The sequence below is a fragment of the Chiloscyllium plagiosum genome, chromosome 25 (assembly GCF_004010195.1).
Source record: "Chiloscyllium plagiosum isolate BGI_BamShark_2017 chromosome 25, ASM401019v2, whole genome shotgun sequence".
NCBI lineage: Eukaryota > Metazoa > Chordata > Chondrichthyes > Orectolobiformes > Hemiscylliidae > Chiloscyllium > Chiloscyllium plagiosum.
Window position 1 is genome coordinate 14,469,475 of NC_057734.1, and position 26,159 is coordinate 14,495,633.

At 42.1% G+C, this 26,159-nt stretch overlaps 1 protein-coding gene across 1 annotated transcript in view; it reads right to left on the minus strand.

Annotated features, from left to right (window-relative positions):
- Nucleotides 1-26,159, minus strand: part of LOC122562401 (probable E3 ubiquitin-protein ligase HECTD4) — a 293,168-nt gene that overhangs the window by 32,969 nt on the left and 234,040 nt on the right. Inside the window, exons 59-65 of the mRNA XM_043715258.1 lie at nucleotides 26,020-26,150; nucleotides 24,131-24,336; nucleotides 21,609-21,788; nucleotides 19,739-21,030; nucleotides 13,947-14,154; nucleotides 12,104-12,327; nucleotides 7,301-7,452 (exon numbers count right to left, since the gene is read on the minus strand). Coding sequence (XP_043571193.1) covers nucleotides 7,301-7,452; nucleotides 12,104-12,327; nucleotides 13,947-14,154; nucleotides 19,739-21,030; nucleotides 21,609-21,788; nucleotides 24,131-24,336; nucleotides 26,020-26,150 — 2,393 coding nt within the window. The remainder of the gene's footprint in view (nucleotides 1-7,300; nucleotides 7,453-12,103; nucleotides 12,328-13,946; nucleotides 14,155-19,738; nucleotides 21,031-21,608; nucleotides 21,789-24,130; nucleotides 24,337-26,019; nucleotides 26,151-26,159) is intronic.

The following is a 26,159-nucleotide window of genomic DNA, read 5'->3' on the forward strand; positions in this document are numbered from 1 at the left end:
AGGAAGGGCTGTAGATGCCATATACATGGACTTCAGTAAGGCTTTTGATAAGATTACCCATGGTAGGCTGATAGAGAAAGCGAAGTCACAAGCTTTCCAGGGTGTACAAGCTAGATGGATAGAGAACTGGCTAGGCAGCAGGAGACAGCAGTAGTGGAAGGGAGTTTCTCAAAATGGAGATCTGTGACCAGTGGTGTTCCACAGGGATCAGTGTTGGGACCACTGTTGTTTGTGATATACATAAAGGATCTGGAGGAAGGTAAAGGTGGTCTGATTAGCAAGTTTGCAGATGACACTAAGATTTGTGGAGTAGCAGATAGTGAAGGGGACTGTCAGAGAATGCAGCAGAATATAGACAGTTTGGAGAATTGGGCAGAGAAATGGCAAATGGAGTTCAATTCGGGAAAATGTGAGGTGATGCATTTTGGAAGATCCAATTCAAGAGCGAACTATATGGTAAATGGAAAAGTCCTGGGGAAATTGATGTACAGAGAGATCTGGGTGTTCAGGTCCATTGTACTCTGAAGGTGGCAATGCAGGTCAATAGTGGTCAAAGTGGCATACGGCATGCTTTCCTTCATTGGATAGAGTATGGAGTACAAGAGTTGGTGGGTCATGTTACAGTTGTATAGGATTTTGTTTGGCCACATTTGGAATACTGCGTACAGTTCTGGTCGCCATGTTACCAAGAGGATGTGGATGCTTTGGAGACAGGGCAGAGGAGATTCACTAGGATGTTGCCTGGTATGAAGGGTGATAGCTATGAAGAGAGATTGAGTAGATAGGATTATTTTCATTAGGAAGACGGAGGTTGAGGAGGGACCTGATTGAGGTCTACAACATCATGAGAGGTATCGACAGAGTGGATAGCAAGCAGCTTTTTCTCCCCAGAGTGGAGGATTCAATTACTAGGGCTCATGAGCTCAAGGTGAGGGGGGAAAAGTTTAAGGGAGATGTGTGCAGAAAGGTCTTTATGCAAAGGGTGGTGGCTGCCCAGAACACATTGTCAGTGGGGGTGGTAGAGGTGGGCATGATAGCTTTAGTTAAGATGTATCTCGACAGATACATGTAAGGGCAGGGAGCAGAGGGAAACAGATCCTTAGAAAATAGATGACAGGTTTTAGGTAGAGGACCTGGATCAGTGCTGTAATTTTCTTTGTTCTTTTGAAAGTCAACCACAGAAAGTAGCTGGGGCCAAAATGTAGTATGAATCCAAGGAGTTAGATATTGGTCTTGTGGATAAAGGGATCAAGAGATATGGTGGGGAGGGTGGGATTAGGGTATTGAGCTCTGTTTGTGCTGACCATATTTGAGCTCCTACAAGTCTGATGATCAGGATGATCATACTGAATGATGGAACAAGCTCAAGGGACTGGATGGCCTACTCCTGCTTCTATGTCTCTATGTAATACTAGAGGCAGACAAGGTGCTGTGTAGAAAGCTGCTAAATAAGGTAAGAGAACATGGTGTTGGGGGTCAGGTACTGACACCGATAGACGATTGGCTGAGTGGCAGAAGGCAGAGTTATAATAAAGGGGCCTTTTCAGTATGGTACTGGTGACTAGTGGAGCTCTGCAGGTATTGGGACCATGACTATTCATATTATCTTGATCTGGACAAAGGAATGAGGGCATTATTGCTAAGTTTACAGATGACACAAGGATAGGTGGACGGACAGGTAGTGTTGAGGAGGCAGGGAGGCTGCAGAAGGACTTGGACAGGCTAAGAGAGTGAACAGAGAAGTAGCAGATGGTACTTAACATGGGAACTTGAGAGGTTATGCACTTTGGTAGTAACAATAGAGGCATAGACTATTTTTCTAAATAGGGAAAGGATTTGGAAATCTGAAGAACAAAGGGATGTATGAGTCCTAGTTCAGGACTTTCTTAAGTTGGCAGTTAGAAAGGCAAATGCAATGTTAGCATTCATTTCTAAAGGGCTAGAATACAACAACATGGATGGACTGCTGAAGCTGTATAAAGATGTAGTCGGACAATATTCAGAATTTTGAGTGCAGATTTGGGCCCCATATCTAAGAAAGGATGAGTTGACTTTGGAGGGGGTCCAGAGAAGATTTATAAGAATGAGACAATCACCTGATGGAGGAGCGTAGCTCTGAAAGCTAGTGTGCTTCCAATTAAACCTGTTGGACTATAACCTGGTGTTGTGTGATTTTTAACTTTGTACACCCCAATCCAACACCGGCATCTTCGAATCATGATCCTGAAGTTGATTGGCTTGTCAGCAGGAGCAGTTCAGGACTCTGAGTCTGTACTCAATGGAGTTTAGAACGATGAGGTGGGGGGGTGGGGTCTCTTTTGAAGCTTATAGAATACTGAGAGATTTGGATAGAATGGACATGGAGATGATGTTTCAACCAGCAGAAGAATCTAGGACCCGAGGTCACAACCTCAGAATGAAGGGATGATTGTTTGGAATTAGGGGAATTTCTTCAACCAGGCAGTGGTGACCTGGAGGATTCATGGCCACAGAAGGCTGTGGAGGCCAAATCAGTGTATTTAAGACAGATATAGATAGGTTTTTGATTAGAAAGAGGAGCAAAGATTACGAAGGGAAGGCAGCAGAATGGGGTTGAGAAACACATCACTTATAATTGAATGGCAGGGAAGATGTGATGGGCTGGATGGCCTAATCTACTCCTAAATCTTAGACTTTTCTGGTTTCAGTTTTAAAAAAAAAACGCTAGAAGCTCATTTGGAACAGCGAAATGAAGACATTATTTCCAGGATGGCATTTAATTCAGTCAACTGTTGGTGGGACACATGTAATGTTAGTGGACAGAATGTTTATACTACTGAGATTACAAAAGATAGAGAAAAACAGTTTCCTTCCAGCAATGCAATCCAGTTTTCAGTTCAGAAGAAACTAAACACTAACTGAAAGCATTTAGTTTGTGAAATCTCCAAGCTCAGAGAGTTTGTATTGCTGTTGTCAGAATTGAGAGAGATTTAGGCCATCTGAATTGGGTTTAAAAAATCTTTTCAGTAAAAAGAAAACTAGCCTCAACAGTCCAACGAGACCTGAAGAGTCAGTTAAGAAAGAAAAAATTGAGATAGGAATGATGTTTTTCTGGGATTGAGTATTTGTAAAAGATGGAACTTTTGCTTTGCTCTTTATATTGAAATCTTTTTAAACTGTATAAACCTATTCTTTAGTTTCAGCCTTGAGTATACATTCAGCAACTAAGCACCACAGGAACCAAGAGCAAAAATTAAACTTTTGATTCATCAGGTTTTACTCTGGGATCTGATTTGACATTGTTACCCATCAGTAGGAATCACAGCAGAAAGCTTTTGTTTCATCCCACAAATTTAGGTGCCCAAAAATCTAGAATTCCTTTACAAACTTAACAGCAAGTCTCCTATTATATGATTACGTCAGATAAATGTTCCTTTACACTAAATAAAAAAGTTTGATTATCAGTCGTTATCAAACCTGTGATCTCTCCTCTTATTGGTTTGAGTATACTGCTAGAAACTAGACAGCTTCCCAAAAGCACTCAAGAAAGTCATTACCTTTGACTCTTGTACTATGCTCTGGTTAATCCGCATGAAAATTAAAATCTACCCTTGTAACAGCTTTGTTTTAACTACAGACCTCAAAAAAATCTGAAATAAGTTCTGTCAATCCAACACTGATATCAGCTGGAAGAACACCATCTCATTTTCCGCTTGGGGACCCTGCAGCCCTCCAGACTCAAGATTGAGTTTACTAATTTTAGGGCCTGAACTTTCCCATGTTCGAGCCCCCATCCCCACACACCAGGCCTTTTATCACAGACTGCCATTACACACCACCTCTTGTTCGCCACTAACAGTCTCCTTTAACAGCTAACAACTTCTTTTAACAGCTAACAACTCCTTTAGCCAGATTGTTATAGACTCCTTTCTCCAAATGTTCTTCCCTCCCTTTGGGCTCTATCCCCACCTATCATTTACTCCATACCCCCTCCTCCCAGCCTATCTTCTGCACATAAACCAATATTTTCCAAGCTAGTTTTGAGGGAAAGTCACCAGACCAGAAACATTAACTCTGGTTTCACTTCATAGACACTGCCAGACTTGCTGAGCTTTACCAGCAACTTATGTATTTGCTTCTGGTATCAGTAGGCTCATAAATACAGTCATAGAGCTGCACAGCACGGAAACAGACTCTTTGGTCTAACTCGTCATTGCCAACCAGATATCCTCAATAAATCTAGTTCCATTTGTCAGCATTTGGCCCATATCCCTCTGAACCCTTCCTATTTATATACCAATCTAGATGCCTTTTAAATGGTGTAATTGTACCAGCCTCTACCATTTCCTTTGGCAACTCATTCTATACCTCTGCGTGAAAAAGTTGTCCCTTCGATCCCTTGTAGATCTTTTCCCTCTCACCTTAAACCCAGGCCTTCTGGTTTTGGACTCCCCTACCCTGGGGAAAAGACAGCTTCTATTTACCCTATCCATGCCCCTCAATTTTATAAACCTCTAAGGTCACCCCTCAGTCTCTGAAGCTCCAAGCAAAATATCTTAACCTATTCAGCCTCTCCCTATAACTCCAATCCCAGCAACATCCTCATAAATCTTTTCTGAACCCTTTCAAGTTTCACAACATCCTTCCTGTATCAGGGAGACCAGAATTGCACGCTGTATTCCAAAAGTGGCCTAACAAATGTCCTATACAGCCTCAACATGACCTCCCAACTCCTAGACTCTATGCACTGACCAAAAAAGACAAGCAAACCAAATGCCATCTTCACTATCCTGTCTACCTGCGACTCTACTTTCAAGAACTATGAACCTGCAATCCAAGGTCTTTGTTCAGCAACACTCCCAGGACCTTACCATTAAGTCTATAAGTCCTGCCATGATTTACATTTCCAAAATGCTGCACCTCATTTATCCAAACTAAACTGCATCTGGCCACTCTGATCAAGATCCCGTTGAACTCGGAGATAACTCTCTCCGCTGTCCACACACCTCCAATTTTGGTGTCATCTGCAAATTTACTAACCAAACCTCCTATGTTCACATCCAAATCATATATATATATATAAATGATGAACAGCAGGGGACCCAGCACCAATACTTGCGGCACACTGCTGGTCACAGGCCTCAAGGCAACAATTCACTGTGTCCAACCTTCGAGCCAGTTCTGTATTCAAATGGCTAGTTCTCCCTGTATTCCCTGTTATAACCTTGCTAACCAGTCTACCATGAGGAACCTTGTCGAATGCCTTACTGAAGTCCATACAGATGACATCCACCACTCTGCCCTCATCAATCCTCTTTGTTACTTCTTCAAAAAACTCAATCAAGTTTCTGAGACATGATTTCCCACACACAAAGCCATGTTGACTATCCCTGATCTGTCCTTGCCTTTCCAAATACATGTACATCCTGTCCCTCAGGTTTCCTTCTAACAACTTGCCCACCACCGACGTCAGGCTCACTGGTCCACAATTCTGGTTTGTCCTTCCCACCTTTCTTAAATAGTGGTACCACGTTAGCCAACCTCCAGTCTTCCGGCACCTCATCTGTGACTATCGGTGATACAAATATCTCAGCAAGGGCCCCAACAATCACTTCCCTAACTTCCTACAGAGTTCTAGGGTACACCTGATCAGGTCCCAGGAATTTATCCACTTTTACATGTATTAAGATGTCTAGCATCACCTCCTCTGTAATATGGACATCTTTCAAGATGTTGCTATTTATTTCCCCACGTTCTCTATCTTCCTTATCCTTCTCCATAGTAAACACTGATGCAAAATACTCTCCTCTATTCCCGGTGGTTCCGCACATAGGCGGCCTTGCTGATCTTTAAGGGTCAAGTGTATGGTGCTGGAAAAGCACAGCAGGTCAGGCAGCATTCTAGGAACAGGAAAATCCCAAAACGTCGATTTTCCTGTTCCTCGGTTGCTGCCTGACCCGCTGTGCTTTTCCAACACCACACCCTTGATTCTAAACTCCAGCATCTGGAGTCCTCGCTTGCGCCGAGTTGATCTTTAAGTGTTTCTATTCTCTTTCTTGTACTCTCTTGTCCTTAATGTATTTGCAGAACCTCTTTGGATTCTCCATAACCCTATATGCCAAAGTTATCTCATGTCCCCTTTTTGCCGTCCTGATTTCCCTCTTAAGTATACTCCTACTGTCTTTATACTCGTCTAAGGACTCACTCGATCCCTGCTGTCTATACCTGACATATGCTTCCCTCTTTTATTTCTTGACCAAAACCTCAATTTCTCTAGTCATCCAGCACTCCTTATACCTACCAGCCTTGCCATAACAGGAACATATTGTTTTTGGACTCTCATTATTTCATTTTTGAAGGCTTTCCATTTTCAAGCCATCCCTTTACCTGTGAACATCTGCTCCCAATCAACTTTGGAAGTTCTTGCCTAATACCATCAAAATTGGCCTTTTTCCAATTTAGAACGTTAACTTCTAGATCCTTCCATTACAGCTTTATATTCTCCATTTGTTCAATCCTAATTATAGTCTCCAAAGAGGTGACTACATTCCAAGACTTACACCCAATCTTGCTAATGTAAGATTTTCCTTACTCTATGAGACGACCCTTCCTCCTAAGATGTTATAAATTTAGAATATTTAACCCAATAATAATCAACTCCCAGCCATTTATCTCAATGTCTTGTACATTATTCTATCTCAAGACTTAAATATTTCAAAAACTTGCTATAAAATAAATTCATCTGTTAAGTGTAGAAAAATCTGACAGCAGATTGTTCATGTTTTCCCAGAATCTTTTCTTCCCTAGTAGTTAACACTACTAAGCAACTGGGGAGGGAAATGATTAAGATTGAAATATCAAATGTTTTGAATAAATACTGATGGGGGCTAATTGCTGACTTGCTGTTTTCATATAATTGCGTTCCACCCAAACATACTGAGTGGACAACCGTCTCTGGAGTATGTGCAGCCATTTGCAGCAGTGTTATATTAGTGCAGTGTTCAGGATTACAACATGGTTGTGTAGTTACTATAGAATACAAACCTTGAAACATAATTTTTACAACATTGTGAACACAGTCGAGCTAGGTTACAAATCTTGTGTAAATGTTGTGGCTGTTTTCCGTACATTATTACGAGTTGATTTTTATCTTCACACTAGCAGAGTACTAGGTTCATTACTCTCTCACCTTAAGTGAGGCATTGAGCTATTGCTATCCAAAATCCTGGGTGCGTTGGAGGCAGGGGATGGGTGTGTGTGTGTGGACAGAGGAGGTGGAGAAGAGGAGTGGAGTAGAAGAATCCCAAAAAACAGAACGAACCTGACGCTGTTCAGCATGGACCTGTCTTTGCCTGGAGGTTTGGCAATTGGTCTTTTTGTGCTTACTACTTTCCCAGGGTGTTGTTCCTTTCCTCCTTTACTGTACTTGTTCTTGTCGAATTTTGGTTTAGGTATGCCATACTTCCGTAGTATCTTGCAATTTTAAACACAAAACAGAAATCAATTATACATTACAAAGCACAGTAACTTAATGTCTACTTAAAACATGAAAAGATTCTCATATGACAAAGAAAACTTTAAGAACATTCTCCCACATAATTGTTATTCTTATGAATAAAAAAGTAACAATGAAAACAACAAAATTAATTGAATAACTGAATAATTAGTGTTGGTGTAACTAACTCGTAATGCTGGTGGAACACTTACTATATTTGGTAAGGTTACTAGTTTTTTTTCAATCGGCTCTTCGGGAATTCAGAGCAGTGGGAATGGACTGCATGCTCCTCCTGTAGGATGTGGGAGGTAAAGGTCACCACAAGCGACCCCACTGACTTCATCTACAGGAAGTATACCCAACTTCAGCTCCTCAGAAACCACATTAGGAAACTGGAGCTGGATGAACTTCGGATAATTCGGGAGACGGAGGGGATAATAGAGAGGAGTTACACGGAGGTAGTCTCACCTCAGGTACAGGAAAAACGTAGATGGATTACAGTCAGGGGACAGAAAGGGAAAAGGCAGACAGTGGATGGATCCCCTGTGGCCATTCCCCTCAATAATAAGTATAATGTTTTGGATACTGTTGGGGGAGATGACCTACCAGGGGAAAGCCATCGTGGCTGGGTCTCATCACTGAGCCTGGCTCTGTGGCTCAGAAGGGAAGGGGGAGGAGAATAGAAAAGCGCTAGTGGTACGAGACTTGATAGTTAAGAGGTTCTGTGGTCGTGAACGGGACTCCTGGAAGGTTTGCTGCCTCCCAGGTGGCAGGGCCCAGGATGTCTCTGATCAAGTCTACAAGATTTTGAAGGGGGAGGGTGAGCAGCCAAAAGTCGTGGTGCACATTGGCAACAATGACATAGCTAGGAAAAGGGATGAGGATCTTAAAAAGTGATTTCAAGAAGTTAGGTTAGAAGCTAAAAAGCAGCATGAACAGCTTAGTAATCTCAGAATTACTACTGGTGTCATGTGCTAGTGAGGCGAGGAACAGGCAGTGTATGCAGCTAAACACATGGCTACAGGGCTGGTGCAGTAGGGAGGGCTTCAGATATGTAGATCATTGGGCTAGCTTCTGGAGAAGGTGGGACCTGTATATGAACTTAAACTGGAGGGGTACCAATGTCCTGGGTGGGAGATTTGCTAGAGTACTTCGGGAGGGTTTAAATTAGTTTGGCTGGGGAGTGGGAACCAGAGCTCCAGAACAGAGAGAGTATAGTTGTTGAATGGGCAGAAATAGAATGCAGAGAATCTGTCAGGAAGGATATACAATTAATAGGGCAAAGGGATGGGTTAAAGTGTGTCTGTTTCAATGCAGGGAGTATCAGAAATAAGAGTAACGAACTTAGAGCTTGGATTAGTACTTGATACTACGATGTTGTGGCCATAACGGAGACATAGATTTCACAGGGGCAGGAATGTTGCTAGACGCTCCAGTGTTTAGAACTTTTAAAAAGAGCAGGGAGGGGGAGTAGCATTGTTAATTAGAGAGTGCATCACAGTTGCAGAAAAGAAGGTTGTTGAGGAGGGTTTGTCTACTGAGTCAGTATGGGTGGAAGTCAATAACAGGAAAGGAGCAGTCATTTTACTGGGACTTTTCTTTAGACCCCCCAACAGTAGCAGAGGGACAGGAGAACAGATTGGAAAGGTGCAGATGTAACAGAGTTGTTGTTATGGGTGACTTCAACCTCCCCAATATTGATTGGAACCTCCTTAGTGCAGATGGTCGGGATGGAGCGATTGTGTCAGGTGCATCCAGGAAAGATTCCTGACTCAATATGTAGATAGGCTGACTCAGGAGGAGGCAATATTGGATTTGCTGCTAGGCAACAAGCCAGGCCAGGTGTCAGATGTCTCAGTGGGACAGCATTTCGATGATAGTGACCACAACTGCCTCACCTTGACCATAGCCATGGAGAGGGATAGGAACAGACAGTACTGGAAAGTATTTAATTAGGGGAGGGGAAATTATATTGCTATTAGACAGGAGCTATGGAGTATAAAATAGGAACAATTGTTCCATGGGAAATGAACAACAGAAATGTGGATGCTATTTAAGGAGCACTTGTTATGACTGTTGGAAACTTTGTTCTACTGAGACAGGAAATGAATGGTAAGGTGAAGGAGCCTTGGATGACAAGAGAAGAGGAGCTTCTCGTCAAGAGGATTACAGGGAAGCGAAGAAAGAATTCAAAAATGAACTGATGAGAACTAGGATGGGGCATGCAAATGCCTTGGCAGGAAGGATTAGGGAAAACTCAAAGGCTTTCTACACTTACGTGAGGAATAAGAAAATGATCAGGCAGAGGGTAGGGCTGATCAGGGGTAGTGGAGGGATCTTGTACCTGGAGTCTGATGAGGTAGGGGAGGCTTTAAACGAGTTTTTTGCTTCAGTATTCACTAGAGAGACCTTGTTGATAGTGAGAACACCTTGGACCTAGTTAATAGGCTTAAACAAATTGATATTAAGAAAGTGGATGTGCTGAAAATTCTGGGAAGCATCAATTATAGATAGGTCCCCAAGGCCAGACCTGATATATCCAAGGTTACTATGGAAGCGAGGAATGAGACTGCTGCTTCTCTGGCGATGATCTTTGCATTCTCACTCTCCACGGGTGTAGCACTGGTTGACTGGAGGGAAGCAAATGTTGTTCCTCTGTTCAAGAAAGGGAGTAGGGAAATCCCTGGGAATTATAGACCAGTCAGTCCAACGTCTATATTAAGCAAGGTACTGGAAAGGGTTCTGAGCGATAGAATTTATGACTATTTGGAACAACATAGTTTGATTAAAGATAGCATGACTTTGAGGAGGGGGCAGAACATGCCTCACAAGCCTTGAGTTCTTTGAGGATGTGATGAGACAAATTGACGAAGGTCAAGCAGTGGATGTGGTGTACATAAATTTCATTTGATAAGGTTCCCCACGGTAGGCTGATTCGTAAAGTTAGGAGGTATGGGAAAGATACACGGAAATTTGGCTGTCTGGATATAGAATTGGCTGGCCGAAAGAAGACAACGAGTGGTAGTGGATGGAAAGTATTCTGCCTGGAGGTCGGTAACCAGTGGTGTTCCACAGGGATCTGTTCTTGGGCCTCTGCTCTTTGTAGTTTTTATGAATGACTTGGATGAAGAAGTGGAAGGGTGGGATAGTAAGTTTGTCGATGATACCAATGTCGGTATTGTTGTAGATAGTGTTGAGGGCTGTTGCAGACTACAAGACATTGACAGATTGCAGAGGTGGGCTGAGAAGTGGCAGATGGAGTTCAAACTGCATAAATGCAAAGCGATTCATTTTGGAAGGTCAAATTTGAATGTTGAATACAGGGTTAAAGACAGGATTCTTGGCAGTGTGGAGGAACAGCGGGATCTTGGGATCCACATACATCGATCCTTCAAAGTTGCCACCCAAGTTATTAAGAAAGCATTTGGTGTTTTGGTTTTCATTAACAGGAGGATTGAGTTTAAGAGCCGTGAGGTTTTGCTGCAACTCTATGAAACTCTGGTTAGATCACACTTGAAATATTGCGTACAGTTCTGGTTGCCTCATTATAGGATGGATGTAGATGCTTTAGAGAGGGTGCAGTAGAGATTTAGCATGATGCTGCCTGGATTGGAGGGCTTGTCTTATGAAGAGAGATTGAGTAAGCTCGGGCTTTTCACACAGGAGAGAAGGAGGAAGAGAGGTGGCTTGATAGAGGAGTACAAGGTAATGAGAGGCATAGATAGTGTAGATAGCCAAAGGGTTTCCCCAGGGCAGAAATGGCTGTCATGAGGGGTCATAATTTTAAGGTGATTGGAGGTAGGTTCTTTATAAAGAGAGTAGTATAGAATGTACCGCCAGTGGTGGTAATAGAGTCAGCGACATTAGGGACATTTAAGTGACCACTGGACAAGCACATGGACGGGAGTAAATTGAGGAGCGTGTAGGTCAGGTTGATCTTAGATTAAGATAAATGATCGGCCCATGATGTTGTGCCAAAGGGCCTATATTGTTGTATGTATATTCTGAATGACGTATAGGACTTCTGTAGGAATCGGATACTGTCTCAGATCAGTGACTGAAGAAACACTCCCCACGTGATCATGAGGTCACTATCTCCTGTCTTAAATGCAGGTATGCTGACAGTCTACGAAGGATCTTGTCCTTGTTAAGTGGTAAGACAAGATCCGAATAATAGTAATTACCAGTTGCCCTGTTTTGGCATTTTTTACTTGAAGAGTGGTCAGAGAAAGATCTTTAAATTTGCCATGCTCTGCAACATTATTGAGATTAGGTATTAACCAGGTATTTATCCAATACATGATAGCAGACAAATTTCATCTCTGGCTACCATAGATACACTATACATACTGGTCAATTTAATAGATACAGTCTGTTCTGACATAACGCGGTAGTTCTGTTCCTGTGCAATCTCATGTTATAAGAAAATTACGTAACAGCAGCACCATTTAAACCATGGGATCAGAATTGTGTTATAGCTAATGTATGTAAGAAAAGTTTGTGTTCTATAGATAATGGTCTAAATTCTTCAATGGTGTTAAAGCCATTTCACATTGAAGAAACATACTTTATAGCAGAACCGACATTACAAATAAAACCAACCGAAACCTTTATTCAAAGCACGCATACCTGTGTGAGTTGATCCTCTAGAACTTTCTTTGGTGGTCGGACATTTGTGAAAAAAATTTGCAACAAATTTCCTGGTGTCTGAGAGTTGATTTGCTCTTTACTGAGGAAAATGTCAGAAACTTTGATAGGCTTGGCTGGAGCCAGACTTAGCATCTGCTCAGAGTGTATACAGCTTCGGAATATCTCTGCAAGAACATCGCGTGCTCCAGGAACAACTTTATCACCTGTGTGAAAAGGAGCACAACAAACATTTTAGATTGAGATATTGGAAATGTTCATTTATTGACTCATTTAAAAATACTTTCTCCCTAAACATTGAAGAAAAATAAACATACAATTATATAGCAATTTTCATAATCTCAATGTTTCCAACTATTCCTCACTCAAATAAGCACACCTGAAGTGTAATAGCTGTTGTAATCTAGGAACTCGCATACAATTTGTACACAGCAATGAGCTAAGTGACCAACTAATCTAATTGTGACATTGTCCAAGGGATGTGTAGACCAAAACACTAGGAAAACTCTCCTGCTCTTCTTCAAATAAGTACCATGGAATATTTAAGAGAGCAGATAGAGCTTTGAAACGAACAGAAATTTGCCAAGCAATAGCCTTTGAACTGATGCACCGTGGTAGAAAATGGGTTAGTCAGTAGTATGCAAATAATATTGATATTACGACAAATTAAGGCATTGAAGCCACCATGTCAAGCGTACAAAAGGGACTCAAAACAAATAAATGGAACATCTACTCCTTTAGTTCCCGCCTCAGGCGACTGACTGTGTGGAGTTTGCACGTTCTCCCTGTGTCTGCGTGGGTTTCCTCCGGGGGCTCCGGTTTCCTCCCACAGTCCAAAGATGTGCAAGTCAGGTGAATTGGCCATGCTAAATTGCCTGTAGTGTTAGGTAAGGAGCAAATGTAGGGATATGGGTGGGTTACGCTTTGGCGGGTCGGTGTGAACTTGTTGGGCCGAAGGGCCTGTTTCCACACTGTAAATAATCTAAGTAATCTAAATCTAATCTAATCTAAGTAATCTAAGACAGTAACTATTGTTGCACAGTAATAGCCAAACCATGTCACAATCCAAGGCCTCATTTGGAATACTTTGCTGTGGATGAACTGGATTTTTAAAAATGCAAGGTTGGTGTTCATGAAAATGCTTTGTTCACTCGTTGATAATGGCTAAGTATTTCACAATGTTATGTTGTGAATGGAAGAAAAGAAAGATACTCATCGGAGAACATCAAGACATTCTTGAAAAATTGAAAACGATCATACTTACCACTGCAACCCTCATCATAATTGAGATAAAAGTACAACAGTCTGTTTTAGGAGCCCAATGACCTACCACACATTTCCAACATTTCTATTTTAAATGGATTTTAGGATACAACAGTCGATGAAACAATACATCATGGCTGCCACCAATTCCACATTATAAAAAGTGGGCAATTCATGAATTGCTGGTTTTTAAGCTTATCAATGTGGCATAGCTGAGAAAGAACAGACATTGATCAGAAATAAGTCTTTACTGATTACTTATTTCTCCAAGAGAATAATGAAAGAAAGGACTATATAGTTTCCCCTTGGAAGTTTGGCTCTGCATCAGAATGGTGCAACCACACGCGAGAACTATACCCATGAAACAGCATAAATCCAACGTTCGTCACTGCAGCATAACAATGCAGAAGAAGATTTCTGATCATTCTTATTTCATGGCTCACCATCACCTTCTCAAGGACGATTTGAGATGGACAATAAATGCTGTCCTAGTCAGTAATGCCCACTTCCTGTGAAATAAAATACAAAAAGTAAATTCCAGGAAGCTGATTGTTTGCCTCACCTTTTATGAGCTTATCAGTGAAATAATCTTCCAATGCTGAACTGCCTTGGGTGTCAAACAAGCTCTGGTTTACAGATGACACTGTCAAAATCTCTTCTGTCGACATCTCCATTAATTCATCTTCCCCATCCAGACTGGACAATCCAATCAAATCACTGCTATTGAACAGACTGGCACGGATCTTTTCAATTTTTGCCCTGGCTCTCACCTGCAAGTAAACAAAATTTCTCTTCAATGATGAATGTTACAAAGCACAATCATTTTCATTTCCACTCTCAACATGTTAGCTCATGTTATTTGCTTCTACAGAGGGCAAATTTCCCCCTCACTGGGTGAGCCTAGGGGAAAATGCTATTAGGAGAGTATGATAGCTGTGTTCAATTGGCACAAACAGTCGTGTCTACTAATAACAGAGAAGGAAGCATGCTCATATCTGTCATTATTAGTTTAAAAATACACAAGTTAACTTTAGCTTACTTAAGTAGCTAATTGCACACAGAGTGAAAACTGAATCCAGAACATTCCATATTTTAATGTCTCACCTTGTCATATTACGAAGTTTACTTTTACAATATTTTCTGGTCACTTAATAGACCAAAGAGGTCAAAGAAATGCTACCACAGTCAGGACTATAGTGGGGTACACTATAATTGAATCAGTTCAATTTGGGAAAAAAAATGACCAGGATTTGGGCATCCACAGCAGTCATCATGAGACCTTCAAACGAGTCAGAGGAATTTATCAGCAAGAAATACTAAAGAAAAATGCTTCAGTTCTGCATACATTATGGAAACTTTTCAATGTGTCAGACTGACCTTGGTATCAGTTGGCATTAGAGATAACCAGAAATTTGAAACAATCATTTCAGATTTCTATAGGGAATTAAATTCTTTAATTCTTAACTGATCTTAACAGTCAAATGTGGAAGGCCTGATTGCTGAAAACATATCCCCGTGTCAATGGTTTATTTTCAGAAACACTGGAGATCTAGGGTCAGTGTCATCTGGTAATTGCCACACTAACATTCAAGTATATGTACCAACACACCACATCATTGTCTCAGATCCCATATCCTAATGTCTAAAGTGGCTACAATTTTTAATACAGGCAGAATGAATGATTACACAGTCATTCCTCTGTATCAACAAAGGTTCCGGTCCTGAGAACCCCTGTGAACTATGACATTTGTAAACGCAGAACTCATTTAAAAACAGGTTAAAAATCATGAATGCGCAATTTCTCCCTGCAGATGTTGATTTGTTGTTACTTTTTTCAGCATGGATAAGTGAATTTGCAATTTTGTGGATACAGAGAATTTACTACACAAAGAAATAGTGAACGGGTGCTTTTGCTAATCCCCTGAAATGTGGATAAGCAAACGCTTGAATGTTTTTGAAATAGTGTGCAACAACTGGACCAAGGGAGCAAAACAAATTTGTCAGGATAAAGCAAGACAACACTTGAGAGAAACTGGCTTATGATCAAAGAGAACCAATATATATTCAGATGGGAGGAATGAAAGCAACTTTAAAAGCATCTGTCTTGAAATGAAGATGAAACAAATGAATGCTAAAACCAGAAAGCACAAATTTCCAGATTAAACAGTATTTCTTGTCTAAGATTCCTTATTGTTACAAGCAAATTGCACAATTACATCAAGCCAATTTAAATAATTAAACACTCTGTTAACAGTGGTTTGCAAGTGACACTTGAGGTATGGGGTGGCCATCAGCTTCATGGAGGCAGCTTCCGTGCATCCATTAGTGAGGGGTAGGAAACTAGAAAAGGAATCACAGAGAGACAGAGATGTACAGCATAGAAACACCCTTCGGTCCAACTCGGTCCATGCCAACCAGATATCCCAACCCAATCTAGTCCCACCTGCCAGCACCTGGCCCATATCCCTCAAAACCCTTCCTATTCATATACCCATCCAGATGCCTTTTAAATGCTGTAATTGTACCAGCCTCCACCACTTCGTCCGACATCTCATTCCATACACACACCACCCTCTGCGTGAAAAAGTTGCCCCTTAGGTCCCTTTAATATCTTTACCCTCTCACCCTAAACCTATGTCCTCTCGTTTTGGACTCCCCCACCCCAGGGAAAAGACCTTGTTGATTTATCCTATCAATGCCCCTCATGATTTTATAAACTTCTATAAGGTTGTCCCTCAGCATCCGGGTGGCACGGTGGTTAGCACTGCTGCCTCACAACGACAGAGACCCGGGTTCCATTCCATCTCAGGCAACTGTCTGTGTGGAGTTTGCACATTCTCCCAGTGTCTGCGTGGGTTTCCTCTGGGTGCTCCGGTTTCCTCCCACAGCCCAAAGAATGTGCAGATTAGGTGAACTGGTCATGCTAAATTGCGCATGGTGTTAGGTAAGGGGATAAACCCATTAGGGGAATGGGTTTGGGTGAGTTGCTCTTCGGAAGGTCGGTGTGGACTTGTTGGGCCGAAAGGCTTGTTTCCACACTGTAAGTAATCTAAAAATAGCCCCAGCCTATTCAACCTCTCCTCATAACTCAAATCCTACAAACCCTGGTAACATCCTCGTAAATCTTTTCTGAACCTTTGCAAGTTTCACAACAATCTTCTGTTAGGAAGGAGACCAGAATTGCACGCAATATTCCAAAACGTTCCTAACCAATGTCCTATAAAACCACAACATCACCACCCTACTCCTATACTCAATACTCTGACCAATAAAGGAAAGCATACCAAATGTCTTCTTCACTATCCTTCTACTTGCGACTCCACTTTCAAGGAACTATGAACCTGCACTCCAAGGTCTCTTTGTTCAGCAACACTCCCCAGGACCTGACCATTATGGGTATAAGGTCCTGCTCTGATTTGCTTTTCCAAAATGCAGCACCTCACATTTATCTAAATTAAACTCCATCTGCCACTTCTTAGCCCACTGGCCCAACTAATCAAGATCCTGTTGTACTAAGGTAACACCCTTTGCTGTCCATTACACCTCCAATTTCAGTGTCATCTGCAAACTTATTAACTATACCTCCTATGTTCACATATAAATGATGAAAAGCAGTGGATCCAGCGCCGATCCTGCTGGCACTCCACTGGTCACAGGCCTCCAGTCTGAAAAACAACCTTCTGTCTTCTACCTTCGAGCCAGTTCTGTATCCAGGTGACAAGTTCTCCCTGTATTCCATGAGATCTAACTTTGCTAACCAGTCCCCCATGAGGAACCCTGTCAAACGCCTTACTGAACTCCATATAGATCACGCCTACCATTCTGCCTTCATCAATCCTCTTTGTTACTTCTTCAAAAACGTCAATTGAGTTCGTGAAACATGCTTTCCCACACACAAAGCCATGTTGACTATCCCTAATCAGTACTTGCCTTTCCAAATACATGTACATCCTGTTCCTCAGGACTTCCTCCAACAACTTGCCCACCACCAAAGTCAGGCTCACTGGTCTATAGTTCCTTGGCTTTTCCTTACCACCTTTCTTAAACAATGGTACAATGTTAGCCAACCTCTAGTCTTCTGGCATGTCACCTGTGACTATCAATGATACAATTATCTCAGGAAGAGGCCCAGCAATCACTTCTCTAGCTTCCCACAGAGTCCTTGGTATGCCTGATCAGGTCCTGGGGATTTATCCACTTTTATGCATTTCAAGACATCCAGCACCACCACTTCTGTAATATGGACATTTTTCAACATGTCACCACCTATGCCACCACATTTTATATTTTCCATGTCCTTCTCCACAGTAAACACTAATGCAAAATACTCATTTAGTACCTCCCCCATCTCCTGCGGCTCCATACGTTTGCTGCCTTGCTGATCTTTGAGGGGCCCTTTTCTCTCCCCAGTTACCCTTATGTCCTGAATACATTTATAAAATCCCTTTGGAGTCTCCTTAATCCTATTGGACAAAGCTATCTCATGTCCCCTTTTTGCCCTCCTGATTTTCCTCTTAAGTATACTCCTACTGCTTTTACACCCCTCTAAGGATTCACTCCATCTCTGCTGTCTATACCTGACATATGCTTTTTTCTTCTTCTTGACTAAAACCTCAATTTCTCTCATCATCCAGTATTCCCTACATCTACCAGCCTTTCCTTTTACCTAGCTGAAACTTTATTGCTGGAACAGCACAGCAGGTCAGGCAGCATCTAGGGAACAGAAGATTCGACGTTTCGGGCACATGCCCTTCTTCAGGAATGAGCAGAGAGTGTTCAGCAGGAGAAGATAAAAGGTAGGGAGGAGGGACTTGGAGGAGGGGCGTTGGAAATGTGATAGGTGGAAAGAGGTCAAGGTGAGGGTGATAGGTCGGAGGAGACTAACTATCCGTGATCCCAGTCTGGTTCACTGTGATCCTGACCTAATTAAATGTGATCCCAGTCTGCTTCACCGTGATCCTGACCTAACTATCCGTGATCCCAGTCTGCTGCACTGTGATCCTGACCTAACTATCCGTGATCCCAGTCTGCTGCACTGTGATCCTGACCTAACTATCCGTGATCCCAGTCTGCTGCACTGTGATCCTGACCTAACTATCCGTGATCCCAGTCTGCTGCACTGTGATCCTGACCTAACTATCCGTGATCCCAGTCTGCTGCACTGTGATCCTGACCTAACTATCCGTGATCCCAGTCTGCTGCACTGTGATCCTGACCTAACTATCCGTGATCCCAGTCTGCTGCACTGTGATCCTGACCTAACTATCCGTGATCCCAGTCTGCTGCACTGTGATCCTGACCTAACTATCCGTGATCCCAGTCTGCTGCACTGTGATCCTGACCTAACTATCCGTGATCCCAGTCTGCTGCACTGTGATCCTGACCTAACTATCCGTGATCCCAGTCTGCTTCACTGAGATCCTGACCGAACTATCCGTGATCCCAGTCTGCTTCAATCGTTGATCACGTCGGGGGGGAAATTGCGGTCCTTGAAGAAGGAGGCCGTCTGTGTTGTGCGTATTTTGAACTGGTCCTCCTGGGAGCAGATGCGGCGGAGACGAAGGAATTGGGAGAATGGGATGGCGTTTTTACAGGGGGCGGGGTGGGAGGAGGTGTAGTCCAGGTAGCTGTGGGAGTCAGAAGAAACACTCCAGCCTATTCAGCCTCTTCCTTTAGCTCAAACCCTCCAATCCCAGCAACATCCTTGTAAATCTTTTCTGAACCCTTTCAAGTTTGTATGTCTAGTGTAGACAGTAGTTTATCTTTGGCAGTTCAACTTGATGGGCTGAAGAGTCTCTTCTGTACTGTATGATTCTATGACGGAGGTTTGACAATCCTAACAATCGATTCTAATATTTTTACAGATTCCTGTTGTGCAAGCAAAGACCAGATTCATCTCAAGTTTTGCTACCCTTATCAGAATATGTAAAACTAACCTAAACTTGACTCAAACTAATGAAGTAATATAACAAATAATTACAAACCTACTAGATAAAATGTTCTGGATGATAGAATTTGAAAAATAAAACTTCATCTGGCATAAATCATATAAAAATAAGAATTCACAGATATTGTGACTGAGGTTAATTTGCAGGCTTAAATGATACTACACTGCTGTTTTACAGCCTCAGGTTTAAAAATTTAAAACTGAAATTACACTGCAAAATGCTAGAGGCTAACGTGATGTGAAAACATTTGACTGTTTCACAACAAAGTCCAAAAAGGGAGTAACTTAAATTATAAAGGAAAATTACAGGAGACATAACAGCAGACTTTAAATTATAATTCCTCATTCTATATCACATTTTTTTTTAAGACACAGGCTAAAACCTGAATGGCAAATCGTAACCTTACCTCAACAATGGCATAACCTTTGATGGGGCGTGTCACAAGTGGATTATTGTCCAGTGACGTGACTGTGTACATAGATCCTACATCAGAAATAGAAGCAGAGTCTGCACTGTCCATGGGTTCTCCTAGACTACCAAGACTGCCCAAGCTCCCAGTGCTGCATAGGGATAGGTCCAAGCTCTCCTGACTAGATACAGTGTGTGGATCAACCATTCCCTGTGGTGTAGCAACATCATGACTTGCTTGAAACTGGTCTACCGAAAGATCACTTGTTGTCCGAGAAACGCACTGAGAGCTACAAATTGAGGTCTGACTAGTAGAGGCAGAAGCACTCATACTCATAGCTGGTGTGACACTGCTACCACTACTAACATCCATACTGTCGATGCTGTTGACTGTTGTTGACTTATCCAATTCCAACCTGCTATCAACTTTCACTTTCAGCTTTTTAGGGTCATCATCTTGCAACGGTATATAAATTTCATCTTTGAAAATGCCACCATGTGCACTGCAAGCCCTGCGAATGGCACTTCGGACAACACATTCCTCAAGATGCGTTGGTATCCCTGAAATCACCAGTAACCTGCTGTGGGAGGTGGAGCCTACTAAAGCCTGGCAGGCATCTGAGATGGCATCATTCGTCACTCCAAGACCTTGCGGGTCCTTGTTGGTCAGATGACGGAGGATCATGAGTAACGTCAAGGCCCGATGGAACCACAGCATGTCCTCTGGTTTACTGCCACCAATATTCAGGATAGATGCATCACTCTCACTGCCTCTTGAGGTTAGTCGTTTTCCTGTTGCTGATGTTTTCTCCCGTTTCATTTTGACCTTTTTCCTTTTGGATAGCAAGCTGGGGCTCTGTGGTGTCTGCCCAGGTGAAGACGAAGAGGAAGAAGAAGAATCACTGAGACTCGGTGCGCTTGTGGAGGTCATCACATTAACCACTGTGCTCATGTTGATTGGTAGCGTTACTTCTGCAACAGCAAGACAAATCTCCATCAATGCATGGAAATAAGTGGAGAAGCGGCCCTGGTCAGTCGCTCCAATTCCAATACCAGCGCTATTCCCAGTCATCCAATTTTGTGTTTCCTCATCATACAGTTTCCGCAGCTCAGTTTGTATTGCCATCAGAACAGCCAGGCATGGGTTTAGCTGGATTGCAATGGATGAAGATAGGCCAGCTGGATTCTTTTTCTGTTCCAGCTGATGGATTTTGCGCAGCAGTTCAGCTAGTAGGTGGAATATCATTTCCTTTATACTGGGGGATAGGTCTGTGGTCCACAGGAGGTTGGCTATAATTTTGGGAGGTAATCAAATGCAGAAAAAAAGGCATTAAAGTTCAGTCAAGTTAATCATAATATTTACATAAAATACACAAAGGAGGCCCACAAAGTACTTTACACTGCATACAAATGAGGGGGAGAAAAAAATTCAGCGAGTCTTGCTGTGCCTATCACTAACCCATGAGGCCAGTTGAAACATATGCAATTGGAGAGACGAAGATGAGGTGGTTCGGCTGTGGTCCTCCCATAATAGATTAGCTTGTTTTATTTGGATGTACCAATGATAAGTCTCTCAGATCCCATGGAACATACTAGGCATGGTATCTTCAGAATGGATCTTAACTTGTAAAATCTTCAGTTATACAAGGGTTTCCAGCTGCTAGTACCAGCACACCAATTAGATCTAGCCAATTCTTGTGCATTGCATGGTACTAACAAGTTACCTTTTCTCCGAATCGATCATAGAATTGATTCAGTTTTGTTTGGAATCGAGATGTCATTAGGGAGGTACATAAAAATTTACATTTACGAATAAAATATGTAAAAGATCCACACTCCTCAAATCTATTACTGGCAACTTGTCTTACCAAACAGTTCAACAACCTGCAGGAGAACTGATTCAGGAACGTCATCAAGTTCATCCTCAGATTTCCCATCACTTTCGCCAAGTTTCCATGTTAACAACTGTTCAGCAAATGCTAGTGCCAGAGGAAATTCCAGAGGCAACGAGTTTAACACCAGCACTGCGCCAGGTGGCGGGGAGACACCTTGGTAGAGGAAATTGAAAATCAAATAAAACAGTTTACCAAAGAAAGTAAGAACAAGAACAAACATTTACAATAACAGAAAAGAGCTAGAGAGCAGAAAAAGGGTCTAAACAAACTTTATTTTACTTGATGATTTAGTGAATAACTACCAAAGCCAATTGAAAAGGCAGCATTTTGCATATCATTAAGCCATAGAGACTAGATAGTCTCAGGTTTAATTCCTAAACCAAGCAAAGCTTATTATAGTTAAGTGAAGCACTACAATTGACTTCAAAATTTGGATTAAAGCTTGGAGAATAAAACTGGAGTATTCCTCCCTGATACTGGCAGGGCTATAAATAACAGTGGAACAGTGTCTGCAGATCAACACCTTCCAGGCAGAGAATTTATTGAGAAAAATGCCAATTGAGGAGAATTGTTCTTTTAGGATCAAATCTTATTGCCCTGGATTTTGAGAGAATGATAGCTAAATGGTTAGTTAACTCCACTAAAATATGGAAATCCAAAAACTGCTGTTAGTGATTCTATGTTCAGACTGTTGAGGCCATTCTGGATTGAAATGAATTGGAAATTTATGAACTGATGACAATTTGTTGCATCACACAGTCTCTGTACAACAAAATCTGGAAAAGCATCGAGGTTTTTTTAAGACATGCAAAATTCATGATTACTGTGAAACAACTTGGTTGATCACAAAACAATAGTTATGTTTTGCATGATAATCTAAGATTTCACTTTTCTAAAAATAAATTTTTAAGTTTGACATTCTATCTTAACTCCATGTTTATGTGCCAATTATTTATTTCACCATTTCTAAAAATTTAAAAGTGAAAGAATTCAGTGACTTTTCTTCTTGGTTTGCTGTTCATACTTCAATGAAATGGTTGCTTAAACCTGCTCGATAACATCACAGCAGTTAGACACCTGAAGATCTCCTAGACTTTGTTTCAGATTTTTTGGGCAGCTTTCTTTGAGGAGCACTGGAGCAGTTCATCAACTTTGCCCACAACTTCCACCCCACCCTCAAATTCACTTGGTCCATCTTGGACACCTCCCTCACCTTTCTTAAACTCTCCACTTCCACCTCTGGCGACGATCTCCAGACAGATATTTACTACAAACCCAGAGACTCCCATAACTACTTGGACTACATCTCCTCCCACCCAGTATCCTGCAAGAACTCCATTCTGTTCTCCCAATTCCTCCACCTCTGTCGCATCTGCGCAGACGAGGAAACATTCCACTCCCAAGCATACCAGATGTCTGTCTATTTCGAAAAACATACTTTTCCTGTCATCCAGACAGCCCTCCACTGCACCACCTAAATTCCCTGTTCCACTGCTCTAAACCCCATTCCCCCCTCCAAAATGCAATAAAGACAGAGTCCCTGTGTCCTTACCTACCACCCCACCAGTCTCTGCATCCAACACATCATCTTTAAACATTTCTGCCATCTCCAGCTAGACCCCACCACCAAGAATATCTCCCCCTCCCACCACCCTTGTCTGCCTTCCTAAAGGACCGTTCCCCTCAACAGTCCTTGGTTTGCACCATTCTCCCTACCAAACCCCCTGAACCGCCAGGTACCTTCCTTGTGACTGGAAAAGATGCAAAACCTACCTGTACATCACCCCCCTCACCACCATCCAGGGCCCCAAACAGTCCTTCAGGTGAGACAGAGGTTTACCTGCCTCTCTTCCAACCTAGTTTATTGCATCATGTGTTCCTGATACGGTCTTCTCTACATTGGGGAGACCAAACATAAACTTATGGAACGGTTTGCCAAGCACCTCAGCAAGGCCCACCGGGGCCAACCGGACTTCCCAGTCATCGACTATTTTAATTCCCCTTCCCACTCCACTTCCGACATGACCATCCTTGGCCTCCTTCATTGCCACAACGAACCACACTGCAAAAATGGATGAACAAGTCTTCATCTTCCGTCTGGACAACCTATAGGTCGGAGGACTCAACACTGAGTTCTCCAATTTCAAATAACCACCCTTCCTTTCCCCAACTCCCTTCCCAGCCCCCTACCGGATTCATTTCTCCCAGTGACCAACCAGGTCGTACCCTCTGCCTGTCTTCACCTACCCCAAACTTCACCTGCCTGGCCCCGCCACCCTCTTTATCTGCAGCTCTCCCTACACCCACCCCCAGTCCTGAAGAAGGGTTACACCAGAAATGTTGACTTCTCCACCTCCTAATATTTCCTGACTTACTGTGTTCCTCCAGCCTGTCTACTTCTGCAAAATCTAGCCCAGTACCTTTTTGTAAAGTTTATGCTTTATTCTAATATTCAGTTAGTTATAGTTGCAGGGGTACTCCTATCTTAGACATACCTAGTTTGACATGCAGTTTGTCAGTAGGGATGACAACAGAAGGATATTGGTTGGTGGTGGGAGGTGGAGTCAACCCTGTGTTGGTAGGTGATGCATCTTTCGGGTAACAGACAGTTTCTGTGAGGTTAAGTTGTCCATTTCTTCGTACTTTGTGACCAAGTCCATACACCAACACTCTAACCCAAGGAGCCTTATACAGAGAAGAACTAAATAATAAAAAGAAATCAAAAGGATAAGAATTATTTATAATTGTAAATCTTAGGCGGTCACCAAGTTTAAGTCGAGCACAGCCTTCACATTTCAAATAGGTATTCTCCATATAAATTCCATAGCCATTAAAGCATTAGTTAAGCTTTTAAGACACATGCTTATCAGTAGAACAATGGTCGAGCTCTCACTTGTGGCAGTGAACATTATGGAGCTGATCCATCAAATACAAGTAGTTCTTCTATAACATGATGGTTGCGTTCTTGAGCAACCCCGCATTATAGAAAAATCACGCTTTAGAAACAGCATTTGAAGTGTTGGCAATGTAATCATCAATTACAGCCAACACACATTTTAAAAGTTTGCACTTTAGAAACAGTGTCCCCAATTCGTCAATCGCGTTAGTGAATTTGCATTTACAAAACATGTGTTATAGCCAAACGATTGTACTGGTGAACTTTCCTATTTCTTTAAAGTGAAGGTAATTTGCTATTCCTTGAAGCTAAGTTTAGAGTAACCAGCACCTTGTTAACAGAGAAATATAAAAGGACTGTTGCAGGGGCGGCATGGTGGCTCAGTGGTTAGCACTGCAGCCTCACAGCAGCAGGGTCCCAGGTTCGATTACAGCCTCAGGGGACTGCGTGTGTGCAGTTTGCACATTCGCTCCTTGTCTGCGTGGGTTTCCTCCGGGTGCTCCGGTTTCCTCCCACAGTCCAAAGATGTGCAGTTCAGGTGAACTGGCCATGCTAAATTGTCCATATAGTGTTAGGTGCATTAGTCAGAGGGAAATGGGTCGAGGTGGGTTACTCTTCAGAGGGTTGGTGTGGACTGGTTGGGCTGAAGGGCCTATTTCCACACTGTAGGGAGTCTAAACAAAACTGTGGGATAATCACTGATTTGCCTGGATCATGTGGGCCTGTTCTTTTTATGGAATGCATGACTGGTCAAATCTGTCATTACCAGCAATTAAACTACAATTTGATTTGCTTGGCAGCAGAAAAATATTGATATAATAACCAAAATACTTATTTAATCAACTTGTTTTCACATGTTCCAACACACCTCCATGGAAAGGAGGATTTAACTTCAGATATTTTTCATCAACGCTTTCACGTATGTTATGACACATCTCTGTAGCAGATGGGAATTTTACCAGGCTTCCTGGACCAGACATAAGGGCAGTAACGATGGACCATAAGAACCCTTGTAAAAATAATTTTTCATTCACATTCAGCCAGTAACCTTTGATATTTCTGTATGGTTTTGAACTGGAAGCCTTTATGATGGCAAGCTTAAGCAACAACTGGAATAATTAATTGGACAAAATTAAATTCAAAGAGGTTGAAGATCTTTCCAAAAATGAATACAGTCCTATGGTGCAAACATGTTCTTCAATTTCTGTAGCTGCAATCTAATCCAGCTCTAATTTAGATAATTGTCACTTAAGACCAGGTCATTCAATCTTTACAGAAGTACAACCATTTCTTTACCTGTTGGGGAATGACTATAGTGTTTCACGTACTGCAGTAAAGAACCTATTTGGGTGTTGTGAATAAAATACAACACTTACATAAAATATCAAATGCAGCTGCACGATTGAGGGACCAAATGTACAAGCTTAATTAAACATTGAAACCTCTTCTAAATGCTTATTTCATTCAACTTGTTTCAATCATACTTACTCTTTCCGAAAACCTGCTGGACTTTCCTTGCATGATACCATTACAAAGGCAGCCCCAGGAAAATGCACATCCATGCTCACTTTTGACTCTGTCACTGGGAACTCTTCAGATGGGAACTGTTCTGGTGAATGCTACAATGC